Source organism: Octopus sinensis, linkage group LG8, assembly GCF_006345805.1.
Source record: "Octopus sinensis linkage group LG8, ASM634580v1, whole genome shotgun sequence".
NCBI lineage: Eukaryota > Metazoa > Mollusca > Cephalopoda > Octopoda > Octopodidae > Octopus > Octopus sinensis.
The window spans coordinates 24,752,019-24,776,462 of record NC_043004.1 but is presented as its reverse complement, the minus strand read 5'-3'; the positions used below and the strand labels follow the sequence as shown (position 1 = coordinate 24,776,462).

The window sequence follows — 24,444 nt, the reverse complement described above, 5'->3', positions numbered from 1 at the left end:
AATGCAACCTACAGGTCACTGACCTAACAGGAATAGTCACTCTGGAAGAAAAGCTGATACTGGGCAAAGGCCCCAAATATTCTACCACATGGAGGCTTCTGTAACATGCCATCACATCTCCTGAATGGCATATGGGCTACTATAGGCACAGAAATTCAACAATGAAGGCCAACACAGAGACCATGATAGAGTTATTAAACCTTACTCATATGAAAGAGTTCGACAAATCACTACCCACTAAGGAACACGTTGAGAACAAAGTTGGTAGACTCTGTCACAACCTCCTGAAGACCATAAGGTCTGCTAACAGATGACAACCACCTGCCAACCAAGTAGATTACCACATTTGGCTCCTTAAAGAGGAAAAACAATACATTCCTGCCTCAGATAACATGATCAACATGAACACCTATGATGAGGCAATGATACCCCACTTATCCTAGGACAATATCTACACCCCATATGTACACACAGTTGTGAGCAGAGTTGAGAACCAATGCAACAACCTATGGAAGAGCGTATCCAAAACATGCAACTCAGTAGGCATACATATAAAAGTTTTCTAGTACAACTCCATGCCATGGTTCCTCTGTCTAATCAAAACATAAGACACTAGTGACCTGAGACAACTTAAAGTATGCTCAATTGTTGCCAGCACAAAATCCCCACTCTGGAAAATGGAGAGGCTTGTAGCATGGCTACTGAGACAACTGTTAGCACACCTTGAGAACAACTGGCAACTCATTGAGCTAATCCATAAGCTCCCACCTAGAACCATCTTGGATAGCAACTACACAGTCAGCCTAGATGTATGGTCCATGTACACCAGCACTGGCTGAGGCCATAGAAACAATCGAAGAGCAGCTAGAATGTGACCAGTGACAACATTAATAACAACAGAAATAATGAATGGATACATGTCAACCTTCCATACTGTGGAGAGTAGAAAACAAGATAAACAACATCAAAAAGTCTGGCCTCCATGTCAGAATCACAAGATGAGACCACACCCTTAGAAATTATTCCTCTCATACTGGACACAGGATGTTTGAACCAATGCCCTGTAAAAGAAAAACAGCTAACAGACAGCGTCCGGCTACATTTTTAATCTAGTGTGGACTTGTATTCCACCACAACTGGTCTACTTGATTTGGTATGGAAAGATAAAAAGCTTGTAAAAATGTCATCCATTCAACATACTGCCAAAATGTCACATCCTGGCATTGCTGCCATGGTAAAGCTCATTATAGTCCTTTTCTTTTGGCCTAACATGCGCTATATAATCACCAGTTGGACACGTTCTTGTTTGCAAGGTCCATCAACATGTTTGTGCTCCTCTTGGAAAATTCAGCCCACCAGGCACTCATTTCTGTCATGTCCACATCAACATTGTTGGACCCTGGCCCGTTAGTCATGGTTTCATGAACATCTTAACTTACATCGATCATTTCTCTCAATGGCCTGAACCCATTTTGACATAACAGCCAAATCCATCACACAAGCATTCATTTCCAGTTGGGCGGTTTGGTGTCCCATCTAAAATAACCACTGATAGAGGACACCAGTTTGAAGTTTCTTTATTCTGTGAAATATCATGACTCTTGGATGCTCATCAAATTCATATGGCAAGTTATCACCCAGCTTCCAATGGAATGGTAGAATGATTTCACAGATAGTTAAAAGCTGCACTACGCGCTACTCCTGACCCACAATGTTGGACCGAATTCCAACCAACTGTTCTTGGTTGCCATTCCGCTGTTAAGACAGATTTAGGTTTCTCCTCAGCCGAACTTCTTTACGGCACCACCTTGATGCTTCCCGGTCAAATGTTCACACCAGTTGATTCATCAGATTCTGATACGTCATTATATGTCAACAGACTTCTTTCTTACTTCTCCAATCTTCCACCAATGTCACTGCAGGACCAATCCATTTCTTCTGCTGTCCCATCAGACATCTGAGTGGACACATGTTTTTATTCAGAACGATTCCGTTAAAGAACCTCTTACATCAACTTATTCTGGACCTTATCGTGTACTGTCGCACTCACCAAAAACTTCATAGTTGACAATAATGGTCGAAAAGAAACAATATCCATTGACAGAATAAAAAAAAGCTTTCTCAGAAAATCTCATTTCAGAACCTGACATACCATGTACATTCACTCCTACACCAACACCACTACCACAAACACAACATACCTCTAAACCTTACATCACAAGAAGTGGCAGAACAGTACATTGTGTTACAAAACAAACTGTTTATTTCTTTTACAAAGAATGTTATTCACAAACATTTTTCCCATGCATATTTTACGTTGTATAGCTGTGTAGCTAAAGGTTTATAGCACCAAACTCTGCAATTATATTCAGCATCTATCACATGCTTGCAAAACAAGTAGTAAAATAGAAAAAATCAATACATGCATCATGCTTCTGCTACCTCATTTTGCTTTGTATCTGCTCTGGATCACTGCAATGATTTTGCTTATCGACTGCTCGTCTGAGGAGGGAGTTACATAGTGAACCCTGGTGGTCAAGCATGAAAGCAAAATGGAGAAGGGATTTAACGAGAGTCATCTCCCTCGGCCTTCTAGAACGTTCTAAAACATTCTAGAAACTTCCAGTTGACGTGAAAGTCGGGGACTTCCGGTTCATCCTTTATATAAAGGAACAAATTTCTAAATTTGCGCCACTCAGTGTCTGTCTAGTCTTAGACTGGCATTGAGTCAGGTCACCGCATACGCACCCTCTCACGCATGCATTCACCTCACTTACTTGGAGACATCATCATCATCATCATTTAACATCGGTTTTTCCATGCTTGTATGGGTTGGATGGTTCGACTGGGGTCTGGGAAGCCAGGAGGCTGCACCAGGCCCAGTCTGATCTGGCAGTGTTTCTACAGCTGGATGCCCTTCCTAACGCCAAAAGACGTGATTGCTAAAAGAATCTGTTCATGTAATGATACAAGCTTTCCCTTCAATTAATCTTTTATATTAACACATTACCTCCAGTAATAAATATGTTATGATTTATTACAAACATCTCACAAATTCCTATTTTCTTGTTATTACGTACAAGATGGTGACCTCTCTTTCTCTCATGTTCATGATGTCGTTTAATCGACATTTCACGATAGTATCAAGGACACTATTCTTAATATTAACCACTCGTTCAACCACAATGTAGGAATAGCGCAGTTTTTATTTTTTCTGTTTTTGCACAGCCAGGTAAAAAAAGGTAAATACCTTACTTAAGGTCCAGCACAATGACTGTGTTACCATTGGCCCTGTAACCATATATAATCTATTACCTTAATGTAGCAATAATGAGCCACTCAGTTGAATGAATGAGGTAGTTAATTCAAACTGAATCTACTGAATATAATAATGTCATGTCTGGAAGTAAATTACAGTACTGAAGGAATGGTTTGAACACATAAGCCTGGGTTCAGTGCTTCTGGTTTATGTCCTTGATTACATTGCCATCACATTTCATATGTGGCCCTAGATCATATGCAGAATACAATACACAACAACTGAAATAGTAGCAGCATCCATTTGAAGATCCAATGAAAAATATTGGTAAATTTATATCTGGTACATTCAAAACAGCAACCAGCATCAAGAGTGATTAGTTCACTGATTTATCTGAACTAACACAAAATAGTATTAGAGCAATTGTTGTTGACCTTCGTGTATCAGATAAGCCAAATTCATATCAATAACTTCCAGCTTCCACAAATCACTTGCTCTTGGTACTGTTCCAAGATCTTGCATCTTAATGGCCCTAATAGTTGGAGATTCATCTGTCTCCAGAAGTTCTCCAATCACCATTCCATACTGACCTAAAAGAAAGAAAAAAGAAAAAATATAAAATTAGAGCTAAAAACCAATGTTAATAAAGAGCCTATTATTTAGCAGAGATTCCCAATGTGGTGCATCTGCCACACCAGTGGAGCCTGGGAAAATTGCAGTAAGCAGGGGGATCCAAATTCTTTGTTTTTTTTTTTTTTGGTGGGACATGGAATTATGAAAATCTATTTTTCACACCAATACTCAGCCTAGCCAAACCAATCCTTCTAGTCATGCATACAGTGTGAAGACTGCTTGCTACAGTATAGTGCAATTCTAATCCCTAGTGTGGATAAATTTTTTTAGTATATAACTAGCAGTATCGCCCGGCGTTGCTCGGGTTTGTTTCGACCCGCTGGAATTGTAATTTTGAAAAGTAAAAATTTTGTGAACATTTTTCTGGTCGAAATACACCGAAAAGTGGCGACACAGCAGTGAAAAAATCGTAAAAAATAGGGATTTTCATAGAAAAAAGCATCTTTTTGATGTAAATAATTTTTGGTGTTAACATGGTCCGATTTGAATTTTATGTTCTACGGAAGGAAGAGCAACCCTTCTTCTACCATACTCTCAATTTTGGTCAACTTGCGCCGCAGGGTCTCGGAGGAGATAGTGTTAGTTGAAGGTTACCATTCTAGGTGCCTGAGTAACAACCTCGCGGATTTACAGATAAATGAATTAATTACTATTTTACAGAATAAAATTAAATAATTCTTGAAAATTAATTAATATTAATATTTTTTGAACAAAGTAAATAATTTTTAAAACTTAAATAATAATTTTTTTTACACAAACACGAACGGGGAAAAGGGGGTGGCGAATTCGATTTACATACCTAAATTTTTTCTTTTTCATGACATTGTAGCAAAATAGTAGTGAATTATATAAATACCAGCAGTACATTTTTTTTTCTGGGGTATTCAACCTCGTCACATATTTGCCCCTTTCAATTTAAACAAAGTCTTAAGCAATTACGGCAGCTTAGCAATGGTTTCAATACAGGCGTGACATGTGTATCTCAATTGTTCAAAACCCTTCGAATTTTTTCGCACGTGATGATATCATAGTGAAAACTTTCAATTACGCGCGCTTAGAAGTACGCTCGCAAATTAATACTACCAAAATTTTGAAGTTCGCGCTCCGCTTGTGTGTGTGTGTGTGCGTGCTTTAGGTGTACGTAGGTATGTGTTTTTGTGTGTGTGTGTCACTGAAGCCATACATACATATATACATACATAACCTCTCTCTCTCTTTTCTCTCTCAGTCACTCACTACAAAAAGTGAATAAAAAAAGTTCAGTTATTTCTGTCTTTCACTCTGTCTGTCTCTTTACACACACTAACAAAAGCACTTCACTTACACACCACACTTTCTGTGTCGCACAACCCATCAAACACACACACACACACACACACACACACACTCACGCACGCACACATGTACATCAATGCTTTCGGAGTGAAATGTTAAAATATTGAGTTTTCTCGAATTTTGTCTTAATTGGGGGTGAAATTGAAAGAAATATATTATGGCATGACCGAATGGAGTACTTTGAAAAATCTTAGGTAAACTCTAATTGAAGAAATTGTGTGAGGAGTAAATCGTTATGTATTTATTTGTTTCTGTTTGCTGTGTTTTTTTATTTTTTGAGTAGTGGTTTAAATACTTTCAGTTTAGTCTTCCTCAAATCACTCTGTCGCTATTTACTTTCATTTTATTCATTGCACACTGTGTGTGTGCGTGTGCGTGTGGTGTAAACCACATTAAGAAAAGCATTTGACATACACACCAGAATGTGAGTTTTCTGTAAATTTTGCTTAATTGGAGTTTAAATTTTAAAAACTGGACCTGGCATGACCCGATGCATTCTACTCTTAAAAATGCTAGGTAAATTGTAATTGAAGAAATCCTACATTGTAGATTTCTATAAGTTACAAAGGGAGGCAGATAAAATCTGCCTTTTATAATAAGAGATTATGAAATATTAAAAATAAAGATTTTTTTTTTCCAACCATCAGTGGAGAATACCTTTTCCTGACGAGATAGTGGAGGCTGGGGGAAAATAGAAGAGTTGTAACAATGTCAGGAAGAATGTGTCACATTTGTTCTCATTCTCTTGCACCCAGAGTTCAGATCTTGTTGAACTTTACTTTATCAATCCTGAAATGATGAAAGACAAAATACCAGGCCAGTGTTGGTGTAGCCAAGGGTATGTTCTATTTATGACTACATGAGCACCTGCAGCTGTATATTGTATACTGCCAGGGATTCATAAAGATTCATAAATGGCCCAGCTTATACTACATCCTATAGAAGTAGCAACATTTCAGAGTCATAAATGTGTGACATCCCAATTATCACAGTGAAAGACCTTCTGTGTGTGGCTTCAAGGAGTTTCATTCACAAGTAATCAATGAAGACCACAGCTGATTACCCAACACTTCAATAAAAGATGCAGTCACTTGAAAGAAGAGGGGACAGAAGACTTCAAACAACTTCCAAATGCCTGAAACTACAGAAGTGAAATTATTTCATTGTCACAAATATGCAGACTGCTCCAAATAGCACAGGACTATTTGACCCTTAGTTGGAAGCCAGGGGGTGTCAGTTATGTGTCAGGCACTCTTTCCCACAAGAGCGCTGAGAGTATATTTGCTTACTTGTTTTTAAGTAAGAAGTGGATGCACACCTATCAGACTCACTTTCGTTCTCACACAATATGTATCAGAATGCAAGAAAGTGCTCAAAGGGATCTCCAGACCTTTTAATATCACCTAACTTGGTATGAGTCCAGAACATAAAAGATATCTCCAAATGTTTGACTTGTATCACAGCTTCAAGCCCAGCATGATGATATATTGCCGTCTGCACTAGTTGACTTCCTTTGACCTGCTGACATTAACCTTGAAGCTCTGGAGATGAAGGCTACTTTTTTCTTCCATGCCTCATTTGAAAGAAAAAAAAATATGTCACTGAGCACACACACACACACACATAACGTGCATATGTACACATTATTGGCTGGCCGCTGACTCCCGAGTTCATCTGCCATTTGACAGACCTTGACTTTCATTCTGCAGGGCATCTAAAAATCACCCTTCCCACCAAGCAAGCTTGGTGGAGTTGTCAGTTTAGTTGGCAATGACCTGACCATGAAACAGGTTATAGTAGGTTGCAGTATTACCAGTTGCACTCACAAGCAACTTGACATAACCTTATAAAATTTTACACATAAAAAAACAAAACAAAGTAAATACTCACCAGTGGTAAGTTTATCACACTGACTTGGGAGAGTGCCACATCGAACTGTTGCACGGCCTGTACCATCATCAAGATAGATAGTGTTATCATCATTTGAGCACTGAAAAATGTCAAACAACAATTAGAAATAAAATTGCTTTATGGTTTAGTCAAGAAAGAGGACAGTAACAAAGACATTTTTGAGGGCCTTTGGCACAAATAAGAAAATAAGAGTTCTGGTACGAGTACTTGCAAAAGAGTCCACTATCAAAAGCATCTAAGTACCAATGGTCATTTTAAACCAGAAATTAGATTAAGTCTATCACTCAAGAGGAGACACAGCCCACTCAGACTTCCATTCACTTGCATAATGTAAGGTCATTTACAGGTTATTCTACACAGCAGAATTGAAATCAAAACAATGAGATTGCTAAACAAAAACGTCTTAATCACTTGCCCATCCCTGCACCCAACATCATGATGTGAAAACTGCAGAGTATGTATGTTTTATTGTGATAGGTAATGAAATAAGACTGCTTTGCAATATTCATTTCAACTCTTGGCCATGGTCAACTACATCTTCCATCTTTTCGGTGGGGTCAATAAATAACGTACTAGTTCAGGGAGGAGGTGGGTAGGTGGAATTGCTGAAGTGTCAACCTCACAATATCCATTCCAGCTTTGTGTTCCGAGCTCAAATTCCATCTAGGTACTAACGGCTAGAACCAATTGATTACATCCTATAACCTGAAACTATCTATGACAGTTGTGGGCCTACCCTCTCTGCTGGTCAAACTAACAATGGCATGCTGAGGCTTTCATGCAGTGTAGATGGACAACATTCTATGAAATAAGACTTCCTTCCTGAACTAGTACGTTATTGGCTAAACTGGCAAAATGACCATTCCGAAATATAACAATATCTGTTTCAACACACGACTTCACATAAAAAATCTTGCACAACAAATATATAAACATACATTCTATGAAATGTTTTATGGCAAAAGCATTCTTCCAACTTTTCCCTTGGAATGTTTTAATTCCATTTAATTTCCATTCTCCAATACATCTTATTTTCTGGCAGTAGACAAGAGTGCTTATATTGCATTTATGGAAGATCTAGTTTGCTATAGCAATGATTACACTCAGATCATTCAGCGAGCCTTTAAATATTACTGCATGACCAAAGCCTCAGCTGTCTTCTAAATGTTCAACTTAATTATCCTGTTGTAATGCACATATTCCATCAGACTAGTTGGCTTCATTCTTAACTGACTGAACTCGCTATCCACTCTTCAGCCAATTCATCAATATTAAATATCAGATGGTATTGCAATACATTTTTTTCCCCCATTTTTAAACCCAATGAATGAAAGCTTTTCTGCATCATTTATTTACATGTTGAAATACACACACACACATCACAACCACATGCACACACACATCACAACCACATGCACACACACACAATGCATCGGACATCAGTATCAACAATAAGCATTCAGCTGTTTGATCAGCTGAACGATATACTCATTAAATTAATACATAAGTGGTTGAGTATTCCACAGACACACATCTAGCCATAAGATAATTCTGAAACCTAAACGTATGACACACTGTGATAAAATGGACCTTTGAATTGCTAATACAATCTGGCAAGCCGATACTCATGTCTATTCATTTCAAGCCACAATGCTTGGGTTGATTTAAGGCTGTGGCAAAACATGCTTACTCAAGATTCCACAGGGGATCAAACAACAAACCTACATACCTAAAAATTCACTCACACACACAAACTGCAATGTTTCAAATATCATGCAATCGCAACACTAATTATATTTAAAAAGCAGTAATATTTTATTTTTATCTTTATACTGCCGATATTTACAGATACTGATTCTCTGTTTTCTTGACCACAAATGCAATATCATTTATATCTTATATCCTGAAGAAAATTGTTCTGCTACTATCAGAGTTAACCAAGCTAAGATTAGGTAAGCTCAACCAATGTATTTAGTATTAGAAATAAAACTTCTAGTATAGTGCAAAAAAAAAAATTGCGCTGACCATTTTTTTATTATTCATCTTAATCTTTTACTCATTTTAGTCATCAGACTGTGGCCATGCTGGGGCACTGCCTTGAAGTATTTTTAGTCAAATGAATTGGCCCCAGTACTTTTTTAAAAAATTTAAGCCTGGCACTTATTCTGTCAATCTCTGTCTCCCACTACCACTTAAACAACAGGTGTTGTTATGTTTACATCTCTGTAACTTAGTAGAAATGTAAACACACCAACACCTCTCTCATATATATATACACATACATACGCACGTGTGCACACACACACGCACGCGCGTGCGGCAGCTGTGTCAGTTAAATCCATTCACAAGGATTTGGTCAGCACAAGGCTATAGTAGAAGATACTTGCCCAAGGTGTCACAGTGGGAATGAACCCAGAACCATGTGGTTGGGAAGCAAGCTGCTTACCACACAACCATGCTTGTGCCTTTATTTGCAATTATCTAAGTTAAATACATACACATTTTAAATCAACATTCTATAATTTAAGACGTAAGAATTAAGAAATTCTATTTAATGTGTCTTTTCCATTAAATATGTTAGTATAGAGAAAAACTGCTTTCAATTGCCTGACAAACTAGTTCTTATTTTCCTTTGAATTAATCTCAGCTAAATACATTTATCAACCTTGAACACAGATACATTACAACAATACCTATACAAACTTTGAATATATGCATCGTGTCAAGCATTTGTGATTTGAATTTACGGTTAGAGACAGACGACAATAACATAAGTGAAATAACAGGTTAGTGTAATGTTTTCCCATTAAATTCAAAGTACTAACCACATAGGTTTTGTATTTGGATGAAAGACTGCTGAAATTAACATCAATAATGAAACTGGTCACAAAACAAAGGAATTTCAAAGTTGTTCTTCATGTACAATATATTCAGCAAATATACAACCAGACCACCATACTTTCAATTATTTTAAACTAATATGCAGCATGCAGACATTTTACACCTGGAAACCATGGAAACGAGACTAAATTTTCCACTCGTGAATCAGGAGGTAAAAAAAACCCAACAAACCCCGTGGGTGTGTGGTAAAAACCTTAGGTCCCAACCACATGATTCCTGGCTCAGTTCCACTGCGTGGCACCTTGGGCAAGTGTCTTCTGCTATAGCCTCGGGCCAACCAAACCCTTGTGAGTGGATTTGAGAGACAGAAACTGAAAGATATATATCTATGTGCTTGTGTCTTTCTTTGTCCTCCATTACCACATGACAACCATTGTTGGTGAGTTACTAAAATCCTTCATGGTGGGGCCTCAGCATGGATACAGTCAAATGACTGAAACAAGTGAAAGGTAAAAGATACTCTGAGTTAAATAGAAAATACAAAATTTTAACCCATTAGCATTTAACTCTGTAGTTTTTAGATTATTTGTCAAATGTAATGTTTAAATTATTTTAAATTAACCATGCATTATTTTTATAGTTTAAAGATTTCAATGATGGACATTGTAGAGCTGGGGTGAGAAGCCAGATCTGGTCAGTTTCAACATAAAACAGGTCAAATATTTGGGCTAGCTATTGTGCTGTTCATGTTCAAAGGATGAGGGAAATGTTACCTTGTTTGGAAACTGGTGATGGTTGATGACAAGAAGGACATCCAGTCATAGAAAATCTACTTGTATGAATTTTGTCTGAACCATTCAAGTATGGAAAAGGGGGCATTAAAATGATTATGATTTACACACACACACACACACACACATTCTTTTACTTGCTCAGTTATAGAATTGTGGCTCTGCTAAGGCACAAGATAAGTGAGACTGCAGTCGTGGCTGATGCTGGTGTCATGCCACCCGTTCTGGTGGCATGTAAAAAGTACCCACTACACTCTCGAAATGGTTGGCATTAGGAAGGGCATCCAGCCATAGAAACCTTGCTAAATCCTATCGGAACCTGGCACAGCTCCCTGGATTACCAGTTTTCAGTTAAACCATCCAACACATGCCAGCATGGAAAGCAGATGTTAAATGAAGATGATGGTCAGTTAGAATAGTAGAGAGTTAAACTGGCCATATCTGGCCTAAATATTCTACCCATTTAATGTTCAAACCAGCCAGATCCAGCCTCTTACACTTATCCTACAATGTCATTCTGAAAGTAAATCATCATACCACTGAAATCCCAAAGCTATGAGAATGCATGATCAATTCAAAACACTGATTAACCCTTAGTGGGCTGGTGGGGTCCCTTGGGATGCAACTTTCACATTTTTTTTATTTAAACGATTTTATATCTCATGACTTTGTCAGTTTATGTATGCACATACAAATTTTAAGTTAAAAATTTCCAGTCATATGGATGTTATAGCATAAAATATGGTAATCAGGGTCCAACTGGACCCATTGGCTTTCTGGGAAATTATTTTTTTCTGTTCGTTTTTCAGACATAGGCGCAGGAGTGGCTGTGTGGTAAGTAGCTTGCTTACCAACCACATGGTTCCGGGTTCATTCCCACTGCGTGGCACCTTGGGCAAGTGTCTTCTACTATAGCCTCGGGCCGACCAAAGCCTAGTGAGTGGATTTGGTAGACGGAAACTGAAGGAAGCCCATTGTATATATGTATATATATATATATATGTATGTGTGTATATATGTTTGTGTGTCTGTGTTTGTCGCCCCCAACATTGCTTGACAACCGATGCTGGTGTGTTTACGTTCCTGTAACTTAGCGGTTCGGCAAAAGAAACCAATAGAATAAGTTACTAAGCTTACAAAGATTTGCTCGACTAAAAGGCAGTGCTCCAGCATGGTCGCAGTCAAATGACTGAAACAAGTAAAAGAGCAAAAGAGATATTCTGATGAATTGGAAGTCAACTTTCTTCGTATTTGTACTGGTATCAATCAAAATACATTTATTCTTTTATTCTTTTTGTTTTATTTTATATTTAGTGCTACATGTATAGTATATAAAACTATAAAAAAAAAAGCTAAATTTCTTGTTCTATATCATGCACTCACATGTACATACAAGATAAAACAAATATTACTTTATGGATAGTGCGGAAATGCGCAAAAATAAAAAGGGGACCCCAATGACTGTTTAGGTAATTCCAACCCTGCCAGCCCATGAAGGGTCAAATAAGCATTACATTTGACAGAATAATCTGAATGCTAAAGGGATAAGGAGTAATATGTGAGTGTGAGTGTCTTCAGAGCATACCATGCCTCATATTTCTTGACAAAACAACATTGCTAAAAGACTAGTTAGGTAAATAGAAAAAAAAAATTACGTAAAACATTTATTTATTTATGCGCCCTTATCAAGCCTAGCCAGGATCATGGGCCCAGTTTCCATGGCATATGTGTTCTTCCCAGCTGGACGGGATGCCAGTCCATCACAGTGTTACTCAAGAAACAGGAAGAAAGAGTGAGAGAAAGTTGGGGCGAAAGAGTACAGCAGGGGTTGCCAGAACCCTCTGCCGGAGCATCGTGGAGTTTTAGGTGTTTTCGCTCAATAAACACACACAACACCTGGTCTGGGAATCGAAACCGCAATCCTCTGACCACGAGTCCGCTGCCCTAACCACTGGGCCATTGTGCCTCCATATGTAAAACATTTAACTATCAGATAATCTTTTCTCTTCTACTTGTTTTAGTCATTAGACTGCAGTCATGCTGGAGAATTTTTAGTCAAATGAATCAGCCCCCAGCATTTCTTTTGTTAAACCTGGTACTTATTCTATCAGTTGCTTTTGCTGAAGCACTAAATTAAGGGAACGTAAACACACCAACACATATATACACAATGGGCTTCTTTCCGTATTCCAAATCCACTCAGAAGGCTACAATACTAGACACTTGCCCAGCCCGATACATATTCTATCAGATCTTTTTACTGAGCCACTAAGTCACGGGGACGTAAACAAACCAATACCAGTTAGGAAACAAACACACACTTATATACGATGGGCTTCTTTCAGTTCACATCTACCAAATCCTCTCACAATGATTTCTACAGTTTCCATCTACCCATATTTTAGTCTACTTGGATCAACCCAAACTGTAAAAGATTTTTGCTAAAGATGCCAGTAGTGGGAATGAAACTGGAACTTGGTGATTCTTTATCTTAGACTGTGGTCATGCTGGGACACTGCTTTGAAGCATTTTTAGTTGAATGAATTGACCCCAGTACTTAGTTTTCGTTAAGCTAAGTTACGGGGACATAAACAACCAATACCAGTTGTCAAGCAGTAGTGGGGTACAAACACAGACACATACAGATATATGAGGGGGTGCTGAAAGTTCCTGGCTTGAGGTAATAGAAAATACAGTTGATTATGTTATTATTCAACATATTCCCTTCTCAAATTCATGCACATATTGCAGGAGTCCTTCATTGAAAGTAGGGCCTCCAACCAGGTCTTTCACAATACCCTTAAAGCTAGGGATTTTTCAGCAGCCCCTCGTGTGTATATATATATATATATATATATATATATACGACGGGCTTCTTTTTGTTTCCATCAACCAAATCCACTCACTAGGCTTTGGTTGGTCTGAGGCTATAGTAGGGGACACTTGCCCAAGGTGCGATGCAGTGGGACTGAACTCAGAACCATGTCGTTGGGAAGCAAACTTCTTACCGCACAGCCATGCCTGCAAAGTTGACATAACCATTTAGCCATGTCTGTTCCATACACTGTGTACACACCATCACACCTGCTCCTACAGATGCGCTTGGAGAGATACAAACTATAATAGTTATAGATTTCAAATTTTGGAACAAGGCCAGCAATTTCAGAGGAGAGGGTCAGTTGATTACAGCAATGATTTTTTTTTGTTTCCACAAAGTGATGATGATCATTATGAAGTGATGATTATTATGAAATATGGTGTTAGTCATTGGGGAGAGTAGGAATCAAAGAGTGGTACAACTAAAATAGAAAAGATTAAAAACTTGAATCCATTGCAATTCCTCTATTTTACATTCACTTTTTCATGCTTGCATGGGTCAGATGGAATTTGCTGAGGTAGATTTTCTGCAGCCAAATGCCCTTCCTATTGCCAATACCTGTTTCCAAGCAAGGTAATATTTCCTCATGACCAGACATGTTTTCATGGACAACATATGCTTGATGATGGCACTTGTTTACAACTATCATGCAAAGTCAAGGCAAAGAGACTTATGGGGATAATAATAATGGAGCAGCCCTCTCACGTGACAAGTGATATGTGCTAGTCATTACAAATAATACTATGATGTCAAGAACTCAGCATAGTCAGTCATGTCTTGTCTAACTAACTATACTGCTATGCCAGAGTAGACATTATAACAGTCTGATGTTGGATTACAACAGAAACTACAACACACACACAAGCTTGTTTCAGTTTCTCCACCAACCAATTTCACTCACTAGATGACACATGACCAAGGTGCTATGCAGTGGGACTGAACTTGAAACCATGTGGTTGAGAAGCAAACATCTTAAGCACACAGTCACACATTTGCTAAATTATAAATAATGAATACATTGACGCGGAAAAGTTAATTATGCAAACCTGTGTAGCAATCCCTTGGATCCAGACAACTGTGAACTGCTGTCGCTGTCCACAACATTCAATCAACCAAACTTTGCTACGTCCACTAGAAGATTCAGCAACTGTAGAGCAATTCTTTAGTTGAGAAATAAATAACTTCCAAGAAGGTAATGCTGAGATTTTTGCCATATCATATAAAACACACCAACTGTAAAATGAAAGACAAAAAAAAAAAAAAAATTACGAAGGTTGAAGTGAATGATAAAGGCAGAAAAACTTGCCATAAAACTTCAGGAATATCAGAATAATTTGTCTTAGAGTAAGTGTATATGTAGTGTAAGTGTATATGTAGTGTAAGTGTATATATATATGCAAAGGTCGGCTGAAAAGTTCATAGGATGACCAAGATACTCTCATGGAAAGTAACCAAATAAAGATTTCTTTTTCAACAGACACCCTTGTAGTCCATACACTTCTTCCATCAGTGTTGTGGCACTAGGATCCTATTGATGAAGATTTCATTCTGTTGGTTGCAAAAAGTCATCAACAGTAGATATGATGTTTCATATCTACTGCATGGATTGTCTAACTCAAAAGTGATGAACCCAACACTCAACCTGGGTTAGGAAATGTTCAATGCACACCACCCAAAGGATTATTATTAATTTTATCAAAATCAAAAATCAAAAATCAAAGAATCAAATGAAAATCGATGAACATCAATGGAATTTGTAGTTTTGTGGTACCATCCGAACGTGGCCGTAGCCAGTACTGCATCGACTGGCCTCTGTGCTGGTGGCACGTAACAAACACCATCTGAGTGTGGCCGTTCGCCAGCCTCGTCTGGCACCTGTGTCGGTGGCACATAAAAAGCACCCACTACACTCACGGAGTGGTTGGCGTTAGGAAGGGCATCCAGCTGTAGAAACACTGCCAGATCTGACTGGCCTGGTGCAGCCTTCGGGCTTCCCAGGCCCCAGTTGAACCGTCCAACCCATGCTAGCATGGCAAGCAGACGTTACGATGATGATGATGATAATTATACCTAGCATTACTTTTAAAGTAATGCTAGGTATAATTACGAATTTTAAAAATTAATAACAATCCTTTTACTATAGGCACAAGGCCTGAAATTTTCGGGGAGGGGCTAGTTGATAACATCAACTCCAGTGTTTCACTGGTGCTTAATTTATCGACCCTGAAAGGATAAAAGGTAAAGTTGACCATGGCAGAATTTGAACAGATGGACGAAATGCTGGTAAGAATTTTGCCTAGCATGCTAATGATTCTGCCAGCTCACCACCTTAATAATAATAATAATAATCTGGTGAAAATGTGACACACCCAAAAGCATTTAAGAAAGAAAATAAGGAACAAAGATTGAACTGGAAAGTGAAAGCAATGCATGGGTAATCCCATGGAGAAATGGAAAAGAAAAACATGACCAATGCCTGGAGGTGGCTAAGGAAAAGTGATCTGAAGACTATAATTACATCAAGTTCCAAATAGATAAGAGTAGAGAATTGCCTCTTTGTAGGATGTGCAGCTTCAAAAATGAAAGTCTCACAGATTGCAAGTGTAACAAATTGGTTTAAAAAGAATACAAAATAAGGGCTGATAACATAGCTAAGTATGTGAAATAAGTTAAATAATTCTCACTAATTTAGGAACAAGGGCAAAAATGTTTGATAAGAGAGGGCTAATTGATACCTCCACCCCAGTACTTCACTGGTACTTTATCAACCTCAAAGGAATGAAAGCTAAGTTAAACTTAGTGGAATTTGATTTTATAGAATGTAAAGAGATGGAATACTGGAAGGCATTTTGAATAAAACATGTTTGGCCATGGGGAAATATTACCTTGCTTGGAAACATGTAAGAATTAGCTACAGGAAGAGTATCTGGAAATAGAAAATCTACTTCAAAGAATTCCATCCAACTTATGCAAGCATGCAAAAATGGACATAAAAATAGGAATGATAATGACTTTTGTATGTGCGTAAATTGTTGAGGTAACTTTCCCTTTTTTCTCTGTGGACTTCTTGTACATTTAACTAGTCGACAGTCGTACCACTACTTTGGTAAGTACAAAGTTTATGATTTCCTGATGAGTTCATAAGACTGAAACATTTGTAGTCATTTCCACTATTTGCTAAAATAATTCTAAAAATATTAGTGGCTGTGTGGTAAGTACCTTGCTTACGAACCACATGGTTCCGGGTTCAGTGTCTTCTACTTGGGCAAGTGTCTTCTACTATAGCCTTGGGCCGATCAAAGCCTTGTGAGTGGATTTGGTAGATGGAAACTGAAAGAAGCCCGTCGTATGTATGCATATATATATGTGTGTGTGCGTGTATGTTTGTGTGTCCGTGTTTGTCCCCCTAGCATTGCTTGACAACTGATGCTGGTGTCTTTACGTCCCCGTCACTTATGGTTCGGCAAAAGAGACCGATAGAATAAGTACTGGGCTTACAAAAGAATAAGTCCTGGGGTCGAGTTGCTCGAGTAAAGGCGGTGCTCCAGCATGGCCACAGTCAAATGACTGAAACAAGTAAAAGAGTAACTAATGGTTATTTTTTTTCTCATCAGCTATTTGTAGTTAATACTCATTGTATTATATATACAATACTGATTGTAAGATTTTCTTCATGTGGATATCTTTGGGTTATTTTTTTAAACAAATAATTGTCGCGGAGTTTGTATCTTGACAGAGATTTCTTAGTTATTCTAAAGGCCAAAATAGTAATGACAGTGTTTGGATTACTTTTGCAGCAGTTGTAGGTAAGCACTTTTCAGGTTAAAAAAAAAAAATTTTTTTTCAAAATAATTAATCCCAAACATTGAAAAAATAGAAAGTACAATGTAGAGCTAGTTATCTCAATATCATCAGTATGAAACAAACAAATATCTTTTTTTTTTAAGTATGTGGTAGGATTTGATACAATATTCAAAACCAGATCGCAATAGATGAGACAATTTTAATACAACTTTGCACAGACTAATATTAAATGGAGTGATCAATGGCTGCAGAATAGTGAAACTTATCTTTATTCTCATTAAACATTTATAGCAATGAAACAGCAAAACAATACCCAGTTTGTTTGTTAGTTTAAATGGTGAATGCTGACGACGTTGGAGTTGGCATAAAATAAACACTAAAAACACAAAAACCAAATGTATATTCAATAGATGTTATCGTTAGGGTGATGCTGATGATGATAGCATCTCGGTTTCAAAACAGCTTCCTGTCTAACCAGCATCTCTGCTTATCAAAAGCTGAACTAGCAAATGATAGATAAAGAAGAGTGCAAACAGAACAGCTAATAATGTGAGCGAGTGAAAGTGTGTGTGTGTGTGTGTATACACATACGAAGATAGTGTAAGAGTGGCTATCTCAGTTGAGTAAAATGATACGTTTGCAATGAAGTGGGGGAGCAATTATCAGTTTATGATGTATTAGAGCCAGTATGAAAAGGGTTGGAAATTTGACAAAAAAGAAAAAAAAAAGGAACGTGTCATTATGTTTTTGGCTCTGAAAGATTATTTTGTTTGAGCACATAGCACAGATAGATTTAAAAGTATGACGGTAGACCTTTACTCTGTGTGTGTGTGTGTGCGTGCAAAGTATACATTTGAGCAAGCATAACTTTAGTTTGCAGATATAGAAGAGTATTTTTATCTTGCACATATAGGCGCAGGAGTGGCTGTGTGATAAGTAGCTTGCTAAACAACCACATGGTTCCGGGTTCAGTCCCACTGCGTGGCATCTTGGGCAAGTGTCTTCTGCTATAGCCCCGGGCCGACCAATGCCTTTGGTAGACGGAAACTGAAAGAAGCCCGTCGTATATATGTATATATATATATGTGTGTGTGTCTGTGTTTGTCCCCCTAGCATTGCTTGACAACTGATGCTGGTGTGTTTACGTCCCTGTCACTTAGCGGTTCGGAAAAACAGACTGATAGAATAAGTACTGGGCTTACAAAGAATAAGTCCCGGGGTCGATTTGCTCGACTAAAGGCGGTGCTCCAGCATGGCCGCAGTCAAATGACTGAAACAAGTAAAAGAGTAAAAAGAGTAAAAGAGTATGTATTTCCCCACACATTGCACTTTGGACATGCACTCCTCCCACACATACCACAAAAACCACATGCCTTAGAACAAACAGTAACTACACACACACAATAGTAAATATGGGTGAACTCTACAATCTGACTGATCAACCTGAACAATAACAGCACTGCATCACTAAAAATTAGTGATATTACTGTTTAACGTCCACTTTTCCATGCTTGCTTGGGTTGGACAGAACTTACTGAGCTGGATTTTCTACAGCCGGATGCTCTTTCTGTCTCCAACCCTCACTTGTTTCCAAGTAAGATAATATTCCCCACAGCGAAGCAGGTTTTCATGAAATAATGGAAACAAAGGACACCGCTTGCACAACAGTGGCATTTGTTTACAACTATCAAATTCAAGGCAAGAAGATGGGAGTACACAAACATGCACACACACACCTTTACTTGCTTCAGTCATTAGACTGCAGCCATTTTGGGACACTACCTTGAATTTTCAGTCATATCAATCAACCTCAGGACTTATTTAACCCTTTCATTACTGTATTTATTTTGAGATGCTCTGTGTTTCTTTCAATTACTTTAAGTATAACAAAGAATTTAGTAAAGTAATTTAGTTATCTTTAAGCTAGTGTTAGGTACATAAATTATGACTAAGGTTTGGTGGAAGATTTTAATTCAAAATTTAAGAAAACAAGACATTTGTACTCAGAGCCAGAGCTGGTTTCAGTCGGGTTGGTAATGAAAGGGTTAAAGCCTGGTATTTATTCTATCCATCCCTTTTGTCAAACCACTAAGTTACAGGGACGCAAACACACCAGCACTGGTTGTTAAGCAGTGATGGGGACAAACACACGTGGTGTGTGTGTGTGTATCTAATGACAGGCTTCTTTCAGTTTTCATCTATCAAATCCACTGAAACAGTAGAAGACACTTGCCTAAGCTGCCATGTAATGGGACTGAATCCAGGATCATGTGGTTGGGAAGCAAGCATCTGGCCACACAGGCATGCCTATATATCATCATCGTCGTTCAATGTTTGCCCTCCATGCTAGCATGAGTGGGATTTTATATATATATATATATATATATATATATTTGATTTGATTTGATTTTTCCAGTTTCAGCTCACGAGCTGTGGCCATGCTGGGGCACCGCCATTAATATTGCTGTGCATCGGCCGGGAAACGAACCCTGGCCGCCCGCGTGGCAGGCGAGCATTCTACCACTGAACTAATATATATATATATATATTACATTAGAGATAAAACCACTATTAGGCAAATCAAACAGTGAAAATCATAAACCAATACATAGAAATAAAATTAATTAATAAAAAATATAAAATTCAAAATTAAATTATTTAAATTTAAAGTTTTTTTTTTAATATATATATAGCTATCAAAAAGTATTAAAAGTTTAATATAAGATAAAGAGTAAGTTTGGATTTACTCCCTAATATTATTATTATAATATATATATATACATATCTCTATATAAACGGCAGTTTGTCTGTGTGTGTGTCTGTGTGTCTGTTAGGTTGTACCCTCACCCTGACTACGGCTTTCAACCGATTCTGATGAAACTTGATACACACATAGCCCAATGTCATAATTCAAAACTAATGCAGCGAAAATTTTGAAAAGTTCCCCCAGTTCTGAAAAAAATCGATAAATTCGACATGGGGTCGAGAATCAGAAACACAAACCAACTCTCAAAAAAAAATTTACCATCATTTTTTTCCATTTTTTTGCTATTTTTTTGGCTATAACTCTCTAAAAATGCTTTATAGTTATTTCCCTTACAAACCCGAGCAACGCCGGGTGATACTGCTAGTATATATATAAAGACAGGCTTCAGTTTCTGTTAACCTAATCCATTCACTAGGCTTTGATTAGCTCGGGGAAATAGTAGAAAACACTTGCTCAAGGTGCTATGCAGTGGAAATGAACCTGAAATATGTGGTCAGGAAGCAAACTTCTAACCACAGAGCCACAGAATTGCTTGCAACATGTAAAAGGCAAAAATTAAACCATTAAAAGAAAAACAAATTTTTTGTGGTGGTGAATTCCTTAAAAAAAAAATAATAAAATAAAAAGAGGCTAGCAGATCAGAAAACTGATAAAATAAAATTAAATGCTGTATAAAAACATTTTAGTTGTGACCATTCCTCTAGAGAAATAATGATGTACAATAATGAAATCATGTAGTTAAGCTACTCCAATCCAACATTGTAACTGTTCTTTTATTAATTTCAGCCACTAAACTACAGCTATGCTGAAGCACCATCTTCAAGGGTTTTAGTTGATTGCACTAACCTCAATACTAATTTCTACCTGGCACTAGTTTAATCAATTTACTTGTTGATTTTTCTTCATGCAGTGTCTCTAGACCTATTAGAATACAATATATAACCACTTATTTTCCTTTTTAAATACAGTGAGATTTAACCCTTTCCTTACTGTACTTATTTTGATATGCTCTGTGTTTCTTTCAATTACTTTAAATATAAGAAAGAATTTAGTAAAATAACTCAGTTATCATTCAGTTAGTGTTAGGAACATAAATTGTGACTAAGATTTGGTGGAAGGTTTTAATTTAAAACTTATGAAAAAAAGTTTCAGCCGGGTTGGTAACGAAAGGGTTAATTTGATAGTTAAACCATTTAGCATTCAGATTACTGTCAAATTTAATGTTTCTTTATTTGCTTTGTTTTGAATTAATCCTGTATCAATGGCATGATTGTTTAATTTTTGAATGACAATGTCATGTAGGTGCAAGAAGCCAGGTCTGGACAGTTTGAGCATAAAACAGATTGATTCTGGGGGGCTGGACATAGCTGGTTTAAATGCCTAAGGGTTAAGCTGCTATTTTTACTGAGTTAACCAACCAAATAGAAGCCCACTATCAGCTCAGATCACTTAAATAGCTGGAATTTGTTTTAACCAGAAGATGAAGAACAGCGCCTCTGACATTTGATAAGGTATCTGATATGAGGAGATGGGGTAGGGTAAAGGTGCAATAAACCAGGACTCTTGAGCTACCAGAGTATGAAGGAGTGTACAAAATATAAGGAATTTATATTCACACAAGTCATCTGGTCTGAATACTTGCAGTGTGAACCCTACTACAGGCACCTGGGGACCAAATGGCGATAATGTTAACCCCTTTTTGATACCAACCTGCCTAAGACCACCATCGGTTCTTGTTTTAATTCTTTTGCCATACTTCTGTTGAAACACACTGCTTTTGTTTTGATTAATTAAAGTAATGAAGAGTTTATTAAAACAAATGTTGTTAACTTGGTATTTGGAACACAGTGAAGATGCATGGCTATGTGGTTAAGTTATTCCGCTCACACTCATAAGGTGATGAGTTTGATCCCCAGCAGCACGTCCTTGAGCAAGGCACTATGTCCACTCAGCTGGCAAAATGAGTACCTGTATTTCAAAAGGCCAACCTTGTCACATTCTGTGTCATGCCGATTCTCTGAGAACTACATTAGGGGTACACATGTCTGCGGAGTGCTCAACCATTTGCATGTTAATTTCACAAGCTGGCTGGTTCATTGATTGGATAAAACTGGAATGCTTGTCATAACCAATGGAGCGCCTCCATTTGGAACATAAATTAACAGGAAATTTTGAAGGAAGGTTTTAATTTAGGTCTCAAAATAGAAACTGTTTCAGTCAGTTCAAAAATTTAAAATGATACGAGTTGAAATATGTTAAAAGATTTAAACTGCGTGACAGATTAAGTCTATCAACCAAAATAAATTAGTCCTGATAGGCTTGCACACAGTTTCTGTCTATCTAATTTCACTTACAAGGCTCGTTTTGATGTTATTGCAGAAAACTGTTTTGATGTTATTGCAGAAAACATTTGCTCAACATGCCTCAAAGTAGGATTGAGCATGTGACTGTGTGGTTATGACTTCCTAATGCCAACAATTCCAAGAAAGTTCCAACATTTAACATCCATTTTTCATGCTAGCATGGGTTGGATGGTTTGACAAAAGTTGGCAAGCCAGATGTCTGTGCCAAGCTTTCTGTTTTGGCAAAGGTTCTATAACTGGATGCCCTTCCTAACAGCAATCACTTTACAGTGTACTGGGTACTGTGGATACAAACTTGCAACCCAGCCATGGAACCTAAATTGAGTAAACAGATCTGATGTAGCTACTGTCAACATGCATGTATAAAATGAAGATACTAGTATACCAGAGAAGGTTGCAACACAAATTTCATGGTTATTTAATGAACTAAGAGATATGAATTTTATGAATGGCAAAATAAATAAATAAATAAATAAATAACTGCCACTAAATGGAATTGTTGTATATCAGCAGTGATCAAACTGATGTAACATCGCACACAGAACAAGGAAATACATCAAGCTGTGTGTGTGATAACGGTTGTCTTAAACTTGATCATCCCAGTTGAAATAGTGAAAGCCTGGTAGGAAGTTGTTTCAAATTAATCAAAGAACAAGTGTTAGCAGGAAATCTGGTTAATGATTAAAAGATAACCTTTTCACTAACACATCTGTGTGATTAAAATATCAGCGGGGAAAGAAGATAAAATGATTTTACATTGCTACAAGGCTGCAAATTATAGGAAAGGCATATTGACATCTGTATCAACCTCTGTACTTCAGTGGTATTTTATTGACCATGAAAGAACATACGACAAAGCTGACTACTAAAACAGGTTTTTGTTACTTAAAGACTGATGTGGTTAAAATGCTTAGTAATAACAGCTAAAATTTCCAAAGTGGTGGAAGTTCAAATAGCAAAAAACAAGCACAACATTATCCTAGAGCAGCACTTCTCCAACCTTTTACTCTTGAGGAACCTAGGGAACACATTCCATCTTTGAGAACCTTTATATAAAAAGTATTATATACCTTTAATCTTTTTGTTTCGTAAAGTTAAAATTCATCATCATTTAATGTCTGTAGTCCATGTTGTCATAGGTTGGACAGTTCGACTGGGTTGAATGGTTTGACTGGGTTGGCACACTGGAAGGCTGCAACAGACTCCAGACTGATTTGGCATGGTTTTCTAAGGCTGGATGCCCTTCCTAACACCAACAACTCCGAGAAGGTTCCATTATTTAACATTCATTTTTCATGCTAGCATAGGTTGGATGGTTTAACAAGAGTTGGCGAGCCAGATGTCTGTGCCAAGCTGTCTGTTTTGTCAAGGTTTCTATAACTGGATGCCCTTCTAACACTAGGTACTTTTTGATGTTTAATCCACCAGCTGTCACTAACAAATCTTAAGAAATTTCATTTTAACCAAGACCTTGTTTAGACCAAATTCCCCTACAATTCCTTATAAAGGTAATTTTTTTTTCCCCAAAGGATTTTCATACTTAAAAAAATATGCCATACCTGTATGATGAAATTACAAAGAATTAAGCACAAAAATAATCAAAAAAAAAACAAAAAAACTGCATTTGCATATAACTAGCATATCACTATTTCTTGTGGAACCCTAGGAGAAATGCTGATGAGAAGAATGTACAACAATAAAAGACTGAATTTGGTATTAGTGTTACATGTCATATCAAAATATTAATAGATTGTAACTTGATTTAGTAAAATGTAAATATAGACTTAGTATGGAATGAATGGAGGTGGAGTGTCGATGGAAACCGAAAACAATGATAGAAAAAATAAGAATAAACATTAATT

At 37.4% G+C, this 24,444-nt stretch overlaps 1 protein-coding gene across 1 annotated transcript in view; it reads right to left on the bottom strand.

The window, feature by feature from the left end:
* Window positions 1-2,237: 2,237 nt before the first annotated feature.
* LOC115214907 (recQ-mediated genome instability protein 2) overlaps window positions 2,238-24,444 on the bottom strand; it is a 37,546-nt gene continuing 15,339 nt past the window's right edge. The window contains exons 2-4 of the mRNA XM_029783966.2: window positions 14,695-14,881; window positions 7,118-7,217; window positions 2,238-3,849 (exon numbers count right to left, since the gene is read on the bottom strand). Coding sequence (XP_029639826.1) covers window positions 3,674-3,849; window positions 7,118-7,217; window positions 14,695-14,862 — 444 coding nt within the window. The 5' untranslated portion in view covers window positions 14,863-14,881 and the 3' untranslated portion in view covers window positions 2,238-3,673. The remainder of the gene's footprint in view (window positions 3,850-7,117; window positions 7,218-14,694; window positions 14,882-24,444) is intronic.